Source organism: Bufo gargarizans, chromosome 1, assembly GCF_014858855.1.
Source record: "Bufo gargarizans isolate SCDJY-AF-19 chromosome 1, ASM1485885v1, whole genome shotgun sequence".
Classification (NCBI taxonomy): Eukaryota; Metazoa; Chordata; class Amphibia; order Anura; family Bufonidae; genus Bufo; species Bufo gargarizans.
In genome coordinates, this window is record NC_058080.1 from 288,244,362 (window position 1) to 288,259,291 (window position 14,930).

Here is a 14,930-nt window from a genome sequence, read left to right on the forward strand (position 1 = left end):
CATTTAATATATAAATGAGCTGTACAAATGATCTACAGTGAGTTCCATTATTAATAAAATATTTAAATTCACCCTTTCAACTTAGCAACAGTCTTTGGCAGTAATTATCAACCTGAGTGTGTCTGGATAGGTGTCTGCTAGCTATGCATATGTGGGCATTGTATTTTCCCTCATTTATCATCTCAAGGTTTGTCAAATTGCTTGGGGACCATGAGTGCACAGGTATTTATAACTCCAGCCACTGAGGTTTGGACACTGACTACAAGGACACATTACTCTGTTTAAGCCACTGTTGTGTAGCTGCAAATAGATTTTACTGGAAAATATATATTTTTCCAAGTTTGAGCTTTATACAGAAGGTATTCTTTAAAGATTTTCATGTGCTTTGCAGCATTTATTATTCCTTCTGTATTCAGAAACCTTATATTGCATGATGCTCCAATTCCCAAGCTTGATATTCATATTTGGTGGTTGTGTGGTGTTGGGCTAATTCAGTTCTTAAGTGGATTTGAGGGGGCTATATATTAGAACCCTCCATGAGTCTCTCCATTGCAACCCCTACAGGACATCCGCTATACATGTATGGCGGAAGTCCGGTCTGTAAATATGGCCTCTGATGTAATGGAAAAAAAAAAAACTAAATGGACAATTTGCAATTTTTTTCATCACTCTACCTCCCACAAAAATTTAATAAAAAGTGATCAAAAAGTCATACACACCTTAAAATTGTATAACTGAAAAGTACAGATCTCCCCACAAAAAATGAGCCCCCACAGAGCTCCATAGACACAAATATAAAAAATGTATGGGGGGGGGGTGTCAGAATAAGGCAATTAAATGAAAAAAAGAATTCAATTATTTTTTTTTTTTTATTGAAATAAAGAGATTGCAGAGAATGAAGGGCACAGGTCAATTTTATCACATAGGAAACACTTTAAATACAAAACCCATAAAACTGTGGCAGAATTGCTTTTTTTCCAATTCTACCCAATTTGGAATTGTATTCCAGCTTCCCACTACATTGTATGTAATATTAAATGGTGCCATTAGAAAGTACAACTTGTCATGCAAAAAACAAGCCCTAAACAGCAATGTAAACAGAAAAATAAAAATAAATTATGGCTCTGAAAATATTCAAATTAATAGTAAACCTAACTGCAATATGTTACAAAATGGGCTAATAAGGGAATAAAGGCTTTCTATTGGCTCTATGGGTGAAATTTATCATGAGGGCAATTCACACAACAAAGAAAAAAACTGCTGTTAAAGATGGTTAAGCTGTCAGTTTTTCACAGCCATTTTTTCACGGATTGCCTTTCTGAAAAATGCCCATTAAAAACATTAATTTGTATGGGGGCTGTGGAAATGGGCAAAATAGAATATATGCTATTAGTTAATATTATTCACCGTCCGATAAAAAATACAGACATGTGAATACACCATAGACTGCCATTGTTCTGAAACTGGCTGTGTGACGGGGGTTAAAAAAGCAACCATCACATGGCCATTTTTCATTTTTGTGTAAATATGCCCTAACATTTAAAGCCAGTTTCCTTGAGTCCAGTTAAAATGTCTTAGTTAAAAAATCTGGACTGAAACTAATGAACATAGTTAACTAAACATGTTTTAACACCCCATTTTTAAAACTGGAGTGAGTGGTGTAAAAATGTAAACAGTTACAAACTTTTTTGTGAAAGTGACCCCAAATGTTGCAAAAGCCCTGTTTTTTAAAGCCAAAATTGTAGAGTTCAGGGAGTAATACATTCCTGCCTTTATATTCTAACTGTACAGATATTTAACACTTACGGAATAACTTTGATGTCTTCCTTTCCATGCAGGATGTAATCAATAACCTTGTAGAATACAATTTCCTACAATACACAAGCATTTATGTTGTTAAACTAAAAGAAATACAATAGTTTAGATTAATCACTTCAGGATCGCCCCTTGACTATAAATGTTTGGGCGGTCCACACTTAATGCCACAAGAATGTTAATGGATGTCCATGCAGCGGTAGCAGCTGCACAGGGATTCAAATTCTGCCGTAGTGGAGAACCTGTTGTCAGTGAAGGCAGAGTTCCCCATAAAAAACGCAAGGTTCTTTTTTTTTTTTACTGTCCCTGCTTCTCAAATGCTGTAGACACAGAGCTAAATGAGTGTTGTATATACAGACCAGGAACCGGCAACACCACTTCCTGCTCCGGTCCCAGAGATCATGTGATCGCTGGGAGACTGGTATCTGAATGAGATACTGTGTCTTAGCAGACCCGGATTAGACCTGCAATGAGACTTGTAGAATTTCTCTAGGGGCTGTATTCCTCATGAAACTCTGGCTAATATGTCAGTCCCAGTTACAGGAGAAATCAGCAATAAAAAAAAAGAAATGCAATGTCAAAAGACCCCTAAAGATTTTGTATAACATTATGAGGGGCACAAAGTGTAGAAAATTATATCTATAAATTTGCGGAGATACCGCTAGTGAAGACTTGATCTCCCTCCATCACCAGCGGCATTTGTCTGAAGAAGGCCACATGGCCGAAACGTAACATTTAAAGCCGCAATAACTATACAATAAAAATAAATCAAGATTATCGTAATCACGCTGGAGTCTTGTTCTTCATTTATAATTGGGGCGGGAACCCTACTCCAAGCGAACAGAACAGAGTGCGACAAGGTTGCAATAAGATAACATTATGGAAAGGGAACATAATTTTATTTAAACGTTGTGCTATAAAAAATGAAAGAAATGTTTTTATTTTTACGTTTTCCCAGGTATAAAAAAATAAAAAAACATAAAAATGCTAAATAAAAAATGACATATAAATAAAGCCCCTTATATCACTGAAAAAAGGAGCAAAAACTATTTACATAACCATAAGACAAAAAAGGTATTGCTTTTAAAAGACGAATGTACTAAAATAGTAGAAAATGTTTCCTTTTTGGAAGGGGAAAAGGTAAGTAGATCAGTCTTCAACAGGTTAGGGCCCTTTCACACTTGCGTTGTCCGGATCCGGCGTGTACTCCACTTGCCGGAATTACACGCCGGATCTGGAAAAACTGTACTGAAAGCATTTGAAGACTGAGCCGTCTTCAAAATGCGTTCAGTGTTACTATGGCACCCAGGACGCTATTAATGTCCTGGTTGCCATAGTAGTAGTGGGGAGCGGGGGAGCGGTATACTTACAGTCCGTGTGGCTCCCGGGGCGCTCCAGAATGACGTCAGAGCGCCCCGTGCGCATGGATGACGTGTTCCATGTGATCACGTGATCCATGCGCTTGGTGCGCCCTGACGTCACTCTGGAGCGCCCGGGGAGCCGGACGGACGGTAAGTATGCTGCTCCCCCGCTCCCCACTACACTTTACCATGGCTGCCAGGACTTTAGCGTCCCGGCAGCCATGGTAACCACTCTAAAAAAGCTAAACGTCGGATCCGGCAATGCGCCGAAACGACGTTTAGCTTAAGGCCTGATCCGGATCAATGCCTTTCAATGGGCATTAATTCCGGATCCGGCCTTGCGGCAAGTCTTCAGGATTTTTGGCCGGAGCAAAAAGCGCAGCATGCTGCGGTATTTTCTCCGGCCAAAAAACGTTCCGTTCCGGAACTGAAGACATCCTGATGCATCCTGAACGGATTTCTCTCCATTCAGAATGCATTAGGATAATCCTGATCAGGATTCTTCCGGCATAGAGCCCCGACGACGGAACTCTATGCCGGATCTGGACAACGCAAGTGTGAAAGGGCCCTAAAACAAGATTCTCATATTTACAAAAAGGGCAACCGTGTAGATCCATGGAGTATGATATGTTGCTTACCTTATGTTTGGAAGTTTTATGAAAAAAATACATACTAATGGTTAACATACCCTTCCATCTGGTGTGCGTGGTCCAGAATAGGGAGGAACCTCTCCCATCAGAACAGGCCACAGGTCAAAGAATTCCTAAAAAAAAGTTGGAAATGTAGTTTATGGCTAGAAATAATCATAGCCTAGAGCCTTGGTTACCATTTCTCTGACATAGTAGTGTAGATTAAAGTGGCATTCGGGATATATTAATTTATCCCCTATCCTGTGGATAACTATTAGACTTGTGGGGGTCCTACTGATCATGAGAACAGGGGCCCTATATCCTGTGGAGTCCCCCCCCCCCAAAATGAATGAAGCTGCTGATTAGACATGGGCCACCGGCTGCTTCATTCATATCAATGGGAGTTCCAGCAATAGCCAAGTACAACACTCAACTGTTTCCACTGGCCACTTCATTCCTGGTTCATTCTGGGGTCTCCACGGGGTATGGGGCCTCCGTTCTTGTAATCATAGGGGTCCCAGTAGTAGGTCCCCCGTCCTCTGATCTAATAGGATAGGGGATAACTTAAAGCAGCTCTGTCACCAGGATCAACCCTATGCAACCAGGCATATAACCTTGTAGGGTTGATGAAGCGGAGTAAATTTATACCTTTCTTTTTATTGTCAGTGCTGGTGTTCAGGAGAAATTAGCTTTTAGTATATTTTTGTAGTGTTTTTCTGAAGTATGTTATATTTTTTATATAAACAACAGTACCCTGTCAGAGGAATAAAATACAGGTTGTTAACATGTCAAGGTAAAAAAAATATTACATCACATAGCATCCGGCAGCAGTACATAAGCATCTCCATCACTACGTATTTGTACAACGTACACCCAAATCCAGGCGCCACCAGTAGACTCCAACATGCTTGTATGTTTTCGTACATTAGCAGTTACCCACTTCCAGTGGCTTGTTTCCACGGGTGAAAAGAAGGAGAAGTCAAAATCAAAACCCAAACCTAGTACCACCCCTCAGCCAACCTATTCAACCATTGACAAGTGCCATCAAGTGTTTTACAATACCCAATAATATCACTAAAGGCCCCCATTCACATTACACATGAGATCAGTTGGTTTGGCCGACAGTCTAGTACTGTAATCGCTAACCTCCGGCACTCCAGCTGTGGTGAAACTACAACTCCCAAGATGCACACTTGCTTGGCTGTTCTCAGAACTTCATAGAAATGGATGGAGCATGCTGGGAGTTGTAGTTTCACCACAGCTGGAGTGCCGGAGGTTAGCCATCACTGGTCTAGTATGTGTGGGGAGCTCTAGACTTTCCCAAACAACATCTGTGAAAGAAAATATTTTCACCCAGTTCTTCTGGGAGATAAGCGGCCGCCAATGGTGTCTGTTAGCAATTTTTTCCCCTCTCCCCACTATACACACACAAACATTCGGCTGAGCAGAACTTGTATGTGTATGGGGAAGTCGGGAGAGATAGATGTTCAGCTCCCTTCATGACTATACAAGAGCACTTCAAAAACTCTCCATGCCACCCTGAGGAATTCAAAGAACACATGTCTGCTTTTGAGGTCATGCACATGACCATATTTCCGTTTTGTGACATCCATCTTTAAAATGCATAGCACACTGACCCATACAATTTAAAGGGGCATGCACTCACGTAATTTTTTTAAGAATCTCTGTACCCTTATCAAAAAATCTCACTGCAGATTCTATTCTTGCCCATTTTTGCAGATGAGAATAGACCTTCCTATTAACTGAGAAAAAGCCAACACACATGGAAGCTATCCATTTTACAAGGAACATTTTTGAAGCAAGAATAATTTTGACCATCCCCTTGTGAATAGTTTGTCTCTACATAGTCTGACATGTTCGGTGTTTGTTACATATACTTACATAGTCACTATACAACTACTGTATCTCATGTGGAATGGTTTACTACAACAAATGTGCCCGTAAAGCTGGACAGTTCTCAGAAAAATCTGATGATTGCATGAAGGGACAGATTATAATGAGGGCAATCTGGGCTACTGCTGGGACCTAGCATTTCCTGTATGGCTGTGTATACAAAGATAGCTGTCACTGATCACTGATAGGACCTTCTCTGGGACTTCAAAGTCCAGAATGAGCAGGAATTTAAATGAATGAAATACAAGTTAGGCTACATGCACACGACCGTGCCGTTTTTTTGCGGTCTGCAAACCGCGGATCCGCAAAAAACGGAAGCCGCCCGTGTGCCTTCCGCAAATTGCGGAACGGGCGACCCATTGTAGACATGCCTATTCTTGTCCGCAAAACGGACAAGAATAGGACATGCTATATTTTTTTTGCGGTGCCTCGGAACAGAGCAACGGATGAGGACAGCACACGGAGTGCTGTCCGCTTCTTCTGCCGCCCCATTGAAGTGAATGGGTCCATACCCGAGCCGCAAAAACTGCGGCTCGGATGCGGACCTGAAAAACGGTTGTGTGCATGAGGCCTTATACTGAATCTCTTCCCTGAATCTCAATCGGCTTATCTTCTCCTTCTCTACAGGTTCCTTTTAATAGTCTGCATTTATCAATTAACAAAATGCTAAGTGAATGAATCCTATTCAAGTGTATATTACAAAGCAGTCCCATAGAAGTGAGTGGGACGGCTTCTTGTAATTACACCTGCCCACCGCTGCAATGTTGACGGTGAGCAGGTAAACAATGAAGGGAAGGCTGTGCTGCCATGGCGCGCGGCATTCTCTTCAACCAGCTGATCGGCGATCTCATATTGATGACCTATCCTGAGGAAAATCCCGGAAAACTCCTTTTAGCATTCAACCAACCCAGGTCACAGCTTGTTTGTTCTTCTTCCTTCAGGCAAAAGATACAGGGCCATTAAGACAAAAAGAAATAGATTGAGAAACAGTTTCTTTCCCAGAGCTGTGTCACCAGTTACTCCTTTTTCTCCTTTATACCACAAGAACATTATACACAGAAAATTGATGATCCAATAATACAAAAATACAATGGCAAAATTAGTTGTATCACTTGTCTATCACTTCTTTTCATAAGTTGTTGTTTTAGGATTAATTCATCTATGTATATAATGTGGGTAATAGTTTTTTTCCTGTCTGGTGATTGTGTGGGTGCCAGTCATAGTAACCCCACCAATCTATTAGTTATCCCTTAACCTGTTTATAGGGATGAATTCATGCAACCGGAATTCCTCTTTAATGACTGTGTTTCCACTACTGTAAATATGAAAACAAAGATCATTACCACCTGTTTGGTATAATTGGTTAATAATACACCTGAATATAACCCTACAAAATCTGTGACTTTGTGCAGGTACCTAGATGATGTTTTGAAGGCAAAAGGTGGTCACACCAAATACTGATTTGATTTAGATTTCTCTTTTATTCATTCACTTTGCATTTTGTTAATTGATAAAAATAAACTGTTAACACTTCTATTTTTAAAAGTATTCTTACTCTGCAGCATTTTGTCCACACCTGCCTAAAGCTGTATGTACGTACTATGTACTGTATGTAACCTATGTGTGTGTGTACTAAGGGCACATGTATCGATGTATGTACTGCATTTGTAATTATAAATATAGTGTGGCACCCCATTTTAAAATACTGGGCTGGAGGAGTACTATACAGACCGGGGTACATGGTACACTTAATACAACCCTGACTGCATGTAATAAAATATACCGTACATTTCTTGTGGTTAATACAATACCTTATCTTTCGCCATGTCCAAAAGTCCAACAGAATACCTGTCACAGTTTAGATATGCTCTGACAGTATAAAAGGCCTTGTGGAATTGTCTTTCAATATCTGTAAGCTCTTCAAACACTTTGTTTGCTGACCATAACAGTACCTGAGGAATGAATACAGGAAAATGTCCCTCATATTGAATTACATGTTTGTGCAGTAATGCTTTACCATGATAGATAGATAGATCGATAGATAGATAGATAGATCTGCAAACTAAAGACCACAGCACCGCAGGCTTCAAATGTAGCTCCAAACTGTTTATTCGGACAGTCTTGGCCACCATACAAAAATGCGTAGTTTTGGCAGTACAGCTGCCTTTTTCAATCATGCTTGAAAAAAGATAGTTTTACTGCTGAATCGTCACATTTTTGCATGGTGGACATGACTGTCTGATTAAAGGGTTTGGAGCATGCGATGCTGTGGTCTTTTGTTCGCTTGTACATTCCAGATGTTCACCTGGTGATCACCACGGGCACAGTGGGCAAGTGACTCTGGTGCTGATTTTTGTGGATTGTGTTTTAGATTGATAGACAGATAACAGATTAATGTCAGTTGTCATTATTAGAGATGAGAGAATTTCTCGAAAATACGATTTGGTCGGTTCGCTGAATGTTTCAACAAGATTCGATTAGATCCGAATTTATTTGTGGCTAATGCTAATCGCATTAAAAAAAACTGCTATTTCCTGGCTGCAGAGAGCCTGCTGTGGTGGTGAAATAATACTGTGAGTCAGTATGACACTCAGTTGACAGGCGTCGCTCTTAGAATCACTGCACACTTCACTTATTTGGGCAGTTACGGGGCCAAAACTGTCCAAATAACTCAATTGTAAACTCAGCCATAAAAGTCAATGTTAGCGCCAGGTATAAAGAACTGTGCAGAGGCCGAAGATCCTACTATAGCGTGAAAGAGTGCACTACTTTTACACCGTCGTCAGCTGATTCCACATAGATGTCTACAGGACCTGTTCTATTAAACGCTTATACAAGTAGAGCACCCCTGGCAGAGTGGAGAGGGTGTCAGCAGTAAGTTTGTGTTGACGTCACTTATTATTTTGCCCTTCCTCTGATCTGTCAGAACAATAACCACCAAAAAACTGATTCTGTCTGTTGAGCATCTGCCTTCACTTGGTCAGCATTTGGTCAGTAATCCATCAGTATTGCTAAAGCCAAAAGAAAATAGGAGTCGATCCAAAACAGAGATGACACGTGAATGGAATATTTGCATGTCTTCTGTGTTTTGCACCCACTCCTTCTTTTGGCTACCAAATCATAAGCCAATTCTGATGCAAAATAGAGACCATGTCAATCAGGCCTTACAGCTGCTACATAGACAGGATCTGTTGTGCGTCTCATTTTTACTTCCTTCTGACAGACCAGAAGAAGGGTCAAATAAATGATGATATCAACCAGGCCAAAAAGGCAAAATAGTGGCCCAGTCATGGAGTGGGGAGGGTGGGAACATCATGAGAAGTCCACAGAGTGGTCCAAAGACAGAGTGGTGAGGTGGCACCAGCATTAGGAGACCACAGAGTAGCCCAGTGACATAGTCGTGATGTGGCAGCAGCATGAGGAGACCACAGACTAGTGATGTGGCAACAGCATGGGGAGACCACAGAGTGGGGATGTGGCAGCAGCATGAGGAGACCACAGAGTAGCCCAGTGACATAGTAGTGATGTGGTAGCAGCATGGGGAGACCACATAGTTGTCCAGTAAAAAAGTGGTGAGGTGGCAGCAGCATGTGAAGACCACAGAGTGGCCCAGTAACAGAGTGGTGATGTGGTAGCAGCATGAGGAGACCACAGAGTGGCCCAGAGACAGAGTGGGGAGGTGGTATCAGCATGAGGAGACAACAGAGTTGTCCAGTGACATAGTGGTGAGGTGGCAGCAGCATGAGTAGACCACAGAGTGTCCTAGCGCCATAGTGGGGATGTGGCAGCAGCATGAGGAGACCACAGAGTGGTAAGGTGGCACCAGCATAAGGAGACCACAGAGTGACCCAGTGACATAGTGGTGATGTTGCAGCAGCATGAGGAGACCACTGAGTGGTGATGTGGCATCAGCATGAGGAGACCACAGAGTGGATCAGTGACATAGTGTTGAGGTGGCAGCATGAGGAGACCACAGAGTGGCCCAGTGGCAGAGTGGTGATGTGGCAGCAGCATGAGGAGACCACAGAGTGGTGATGTGGCAGAAGCATGAGGAGACCACAAAGTGGCCCAGTGACAGAGTGGTGAGGTGGCACCAGCATAAGGAGACCACAGAGTGGCCCAGTGACATACTATTGATGTGGCAGCAGCATGAGGAGACCACAGAGTGGTGATGTGGCAGCAGCATGAGGAGACCACAGAGTAGATCATTGACATAGTGTTGAGGTGGCAGCATGAGGGGACCACAGAGTGGCCCAGTGGCATAGTGTTGAGGTGGCAGCAGCATGAGGAGACCACAGAGTGGCCCAGTGACAGAGTGGGGAGGTGTTTAGCAATACCAGTACCAGCTGAAGATGGTGGGTGGCAGTAGGAGCAACATAATTTAATTAAAAGGAAATTAATACAGCCAAAAGAAAGCTTTAGAAGAATGTAACTTGACCTCAGAGCGGCAAATAAAATGTACTTGTTTTTTCCACTAATACACCCAAAAAAAGCTGTAGTACAATGTAACTGCACCTCAGAACGGCAAATAAGATGTACTTTTTTTTTTTACAAAAATACCCCCCAAAAATGGCTGTAGTACAATGTAACTGCACCGCAGAACGGCTAATAAGACATACTTTTTTTACACTTATACACCCCAAAAACAGCTGTAGAACAATGTAACTGCACTACAGAACAGCAAATAAGATGTATTTTTTTTACACTAATACACCCCCAACAAAGGTGTAGAACAATGTACTGTAACTGCACCGCAGAACGGCAAATAAGATGTACTTTTTATACTATTAAAACACCCCCAAAGAAAAGTGTAGTACAATGTAACTGCACAGCAGAACAGCAAATAAGATGTACTTTTTTTTACACTAATATACCCCAAAAAAGGCTGTAGTACAACATAACTGCACCACAGAATAGCAAATAAAACATACATTTTTTTTTACACTAATACACCCCAAAAGAATTTAAATGCACCGCAGAATGGTTAATATGACATACGTATATTTCCTATAAATACACCCTGCAAATGGCTGTATCACACAGCACTTGCACCCCAATAACAGGCAGGCTTTGCTGGAATTACAGAGGTATCATCTGGTGCAAACCTAAAAAAAGCAGTATACTAGCAATTTGGATCCCCAATAAGTGCAGCAAGGTGTAATAGAATTACTTCTATTACCCAGGCTGTACACTCTCTTATTGCACCCTGTTTTCCTTTTAGGCTAGGTCTACACGACGACATTTGTCGCGCGACAAAAAGTCGCGCGACATGTTGTTGCACCAATGTCGCGCGACAATTTTTATAATGGCAGTCTATGGTGTCGCACTGCAACATGCGACATGTTGCGACTGCGACGCGACGTCGCAGAAAAATCCATCTTGAATGAATTTTCTGCGACTGTCGCGTCGCAGTCGCAGCATGTCGCCTGTTGCAGTGCAACACCATAGACTGCCATTATAAAAATTGTCTCGCGACATTGGTGCAACAAAATGTCGCGCGAAAAATGTCGTCGTGTAGACCTAGCCTTATAGTGTGGATGATACCTCCCTATGCTTTCCCTACACCTTGAATAATATTTCCCTGAACTTGTAAATAGTTTTTTCAGCACAATGAAGTCTTTCCTAGCACTGTCCGTAGCGCCTGCTGACGTCTCTCCTGCACTAAGCACACTGTGAAATGGCAGAATCCAAGATGGCTGAGGCTATTTATAGGGCTGTGACATCACAGGGGCTATCTGGCTGCTGATTGGCTGCATGCTGCATGCATGAATTCGGTGCGAATCGTATGTTTCCTAAAATTCTGATCAAATTCCACTTCGTCAACTGCGATTCGCTCATCTCTTGTCATTATGTTACTGTACACTCATTGAGGTTGGCAGTAAAGATGAGCAAACCTTTTGAGATTCGGTTTGTTTCCTGTTCACTGAATTTTCTATTCCCTTTCACCCCTCCAGCAATAGCAAATAATTTCACTAACCATTAACCAGGCCACATCCACATGCACTGCATGCTCATTGCAAATATCACTATTAAGAACATCAGCTCACACTTCTCCTGCTCCAACTTTTTCTCTTCCTGCTCCTCCTTGGTTCCAACATCAGTCATCCATAATGGAATGTGTGGACATGAATCACCAATACACATCCAGTAATCTGCTTGTGTGCCAACTGAACTCTCACCTCGCCAAGTTGCTGTTGTACCACCTAGTGTACCACCTAGCTGCCTTTATGCAACTGATGGTATGTGCTGAGCCTCGATAGATACCTAGCCAACATTATTCATCTAAAAAGCCTCCCCTGGCTTATACTTATCATGCGAAGAACATGGGTTGCTCTTTGGAATTGTCGCTGTTCGGCAGGGTGCACACCACCATCGACACTTACAGCATCAATTACAGCCAGTGACCGTATATGTCTTTCATAGCCTACTGGGTCAATGTTTGGTACTCCAGTGGTGATGCTGCGCCACCACAACAAGGCCAGGCACTACTGGCACAGACTGCCTCCATTTCTTCCTCAATGGACATCGTCTTATCCCAAAAAGAAAAAGGACAGAGCATTGCATCCATTCTCTGTCCTGATGTGTAAGCTGTGGCCTTACCCATTTGTCTTACAACTGATGAGTCTGGGTGAGAGAAGCCAAACAGGAGATCAGTTGCCATTCTGCAGCAAGCAGTACATTTCCCACTAAATATCTTCCTACCAACTATACAGGGCAATTTAGTCAGCAACAATGGAAGGAAAGTTGTAGCTGTACTGATATTTGGGGACTATAACACAAGCTTCTGCATGGGGCACATCATAAATTTGGTGGTGCAAGATTTTTAAAAAACATATTGCGGCTTGCAGAAGGCACTGGCCATGTCCAGGAGAGTCTGTGTGCATTCCACCTGTTCTTGTGTGGCTAAGAACATGCTCCTAAACTTGCAGCTACAGAACGGTCTGTTACATGCCAACTTGCTGGAATTCTACCTTGCATATACTGGACCATCTGTATGAGCAGTGTAAAGAGGTCGATGATTACATCATACCTCAGACTTCCACAGCAAGGAGCATGTGTTATTGTGAGCTCAAGCAGTGGCAGCTCAAGAGAGATGCGTTCCACATATTCAGGCCCTTCAAAGAGTCCATTAGATTTGTGAGAAGGGGCAATAGTGGCATCAATTATGTTATCCTCCAACATTTATATTGGCACAAATGCTCACACTAATAATATAAGGTATGATGTAAGAAGAAGTTTCCACATCTCGCACAACACCTTGCTGTCTTTTTAACTCTCCAGTGTATTGTCAGAGAGGGTATTCAGCTGAGCTGGTGGTGAACAAAGTAGTCCTCCACAAGTATATCAAATATTACATTTGTAAAAAATAAATCTGGCATGGATCCGTTAGTATTTTTTACATACCTCTGGCTGATGCCCCTGAAAACATCAGCCCTTGCTGACTGTGGGGACTGGCTATTTATCATTGGCCCAAAAATGCCACTGATGCAGTCGAGCTGTTCATAATGTGCCTTACTGTACTGTACTATCCCTGCTGCCACTACTACTACTGTAATCTCCAGCCTTGTCCATTATGTTCTATACTGTACAGCTGTCGCTAGAAATTGTACCCTGTCAGTATAACTAACCTGAAACTGCTTAAAGAAAAGGGGTAATTTTGTTAACAGCTTTTGTAAAAAGCAATTGCTTCTTTACTTTTCACAACAATATACAGTACTGTACAAAAGTTTTAGACAGTTGTGGAAAAAAATGCTGTGGTTAGAATAGAAGTGTTAATTTGTATCAATTAACAAAATGCTAAGTGAATGAACAAAAGAGAAATCTAAATCCAAATCAAATCAGTATTTGGTGTGACCACGCTTTGACTTCAAAACAGCATCAATTCTTCAATTAGTGAGCACAGTTTCTCAAGGAACTTGGCAGGGAGGTATTTCCAAACATCTTGGAGAACTAACCACAGATCTTCTTTGGATGCAGACTTGCTGAAATCCTTCTCTTTCTTCATGTAATCCAAGACAGATTCGATGATGTCAGGGCTCTGTGGGGGCCATATCATCACTTCTAAGTTCTTCTTTATGCTGAAGATAGTTCTGAATGACATTGGCTGTATGTTTAGGGTTATTGTCCTGCTGAAGAATACATTTGGAGCAATTAGACTCCTGCCAAGTGGAACGACATGATGAAAAAGTATCTGCCAGTATTTCTCAGAATTGAGGAGACCATTTATCCTGACCAAATCCCCAAATCCATTTACTGAAATGCAACCCCAAACCTGAAAGGACCCTCCATCATGCTTCATAGTTGCCTGAAGACACTTATTATTGTACTGTTCTCCTGCCCTTTGGCAAACAAACTAGTGCATTTAAATATTTAGCATATTGACTCATCAGACCTGAGCACCTGCTGCCATTTTCTGCACTTCAGTTGCTATGTTTTCGTGCATAGTTGTGGCTCTTGTCTCCACATCTAAGGTATAGCTTTTTGGCCATAATTTTTCCATAAAGACCACTTCTGGCCATACTTCTCAGAATAGTAGATGGGTATACCTGGATTCCACTAGTCTGCCAGTTCTATTCTGATTTTGAAGAGAAGTGAGCAAGATATTTCTATTCATCTGCTGCATTAAGTTTGGGGCTGCGTTTCAGCAAATAGAGTTGGAAATTTGGTATAATGAATGTATCACGCCACCTGGGGAGAGCATAGGCCAGGGAATCAGGCCCAGGCGCTTATAAATGACAGCATTTCAGGCCTGAGTTTGGCTGCGGTGTCTGTTATTCATTATGGCCTCACCTGCCAGTAATGATTACCGTGTGTGTGTGTACTGGCAGGCAAGGCCTAGGCTGCTATGGCAGTAGTTCTGCCCCTGCTGTTCATTCCAAATACTGATTTGATTTAGACTTCTATTTTTTTGGGTTTATTCACTTTGCATATTGTTAATTGATAAAAAAAATAAACCTTTAACATTTACTTTGCAGCATTTTCCCCACATCTGCCTTTTGCACAGTATTGTATTCTTGTTTTCTTTAAAATAACACCATACCTGTTACAACTCCCCAAAAAGGGATCATTTTGGACCTTGTTAAAAAGCCATTGTTTCTTCCAATACCACCGTGTGTGTAAATACCGGCAGGTATCTGCCACCAAAAAATAGATCATTTTTGAACTTTTTTAATATTAAAAACAATGTATATTAATAACAAATCTGACAGGG

The 14,930-nt window shown here is 41.7% G+C and overlaps 1 protein-coding gene across 1 annotated transcript in view; it reads right to left on the minus strand.

The window, feature by feature from the left end:
- Window positions 1-14,930, minus strand: part of PDE6B (phosphodiesterase 6B) — a 103,433-nt gene that overhangs the window by 69,337 nt on the left and 19,166 nt on the right. The window contains exons 4-6 of the mRNA XM_044278160.1: window positions 7,531-7,671; window positions 3,865-3,939; window positions 1,807-1,871 (exon numbers count right to left, since the gene is read on the minus strand). Of these exons, the coding sequence (XP_044134095.1) occupies window positions 1,807-1,871; window positions 3,865-3,939; window positions 7,531-7,671 (281 nt within the window). The remainder of the gene's footprint in view (window positions 1-1,806; window positions 1,872-3,864; window positions 3,940-7,530; window positions 7,672-14,930) is intronic.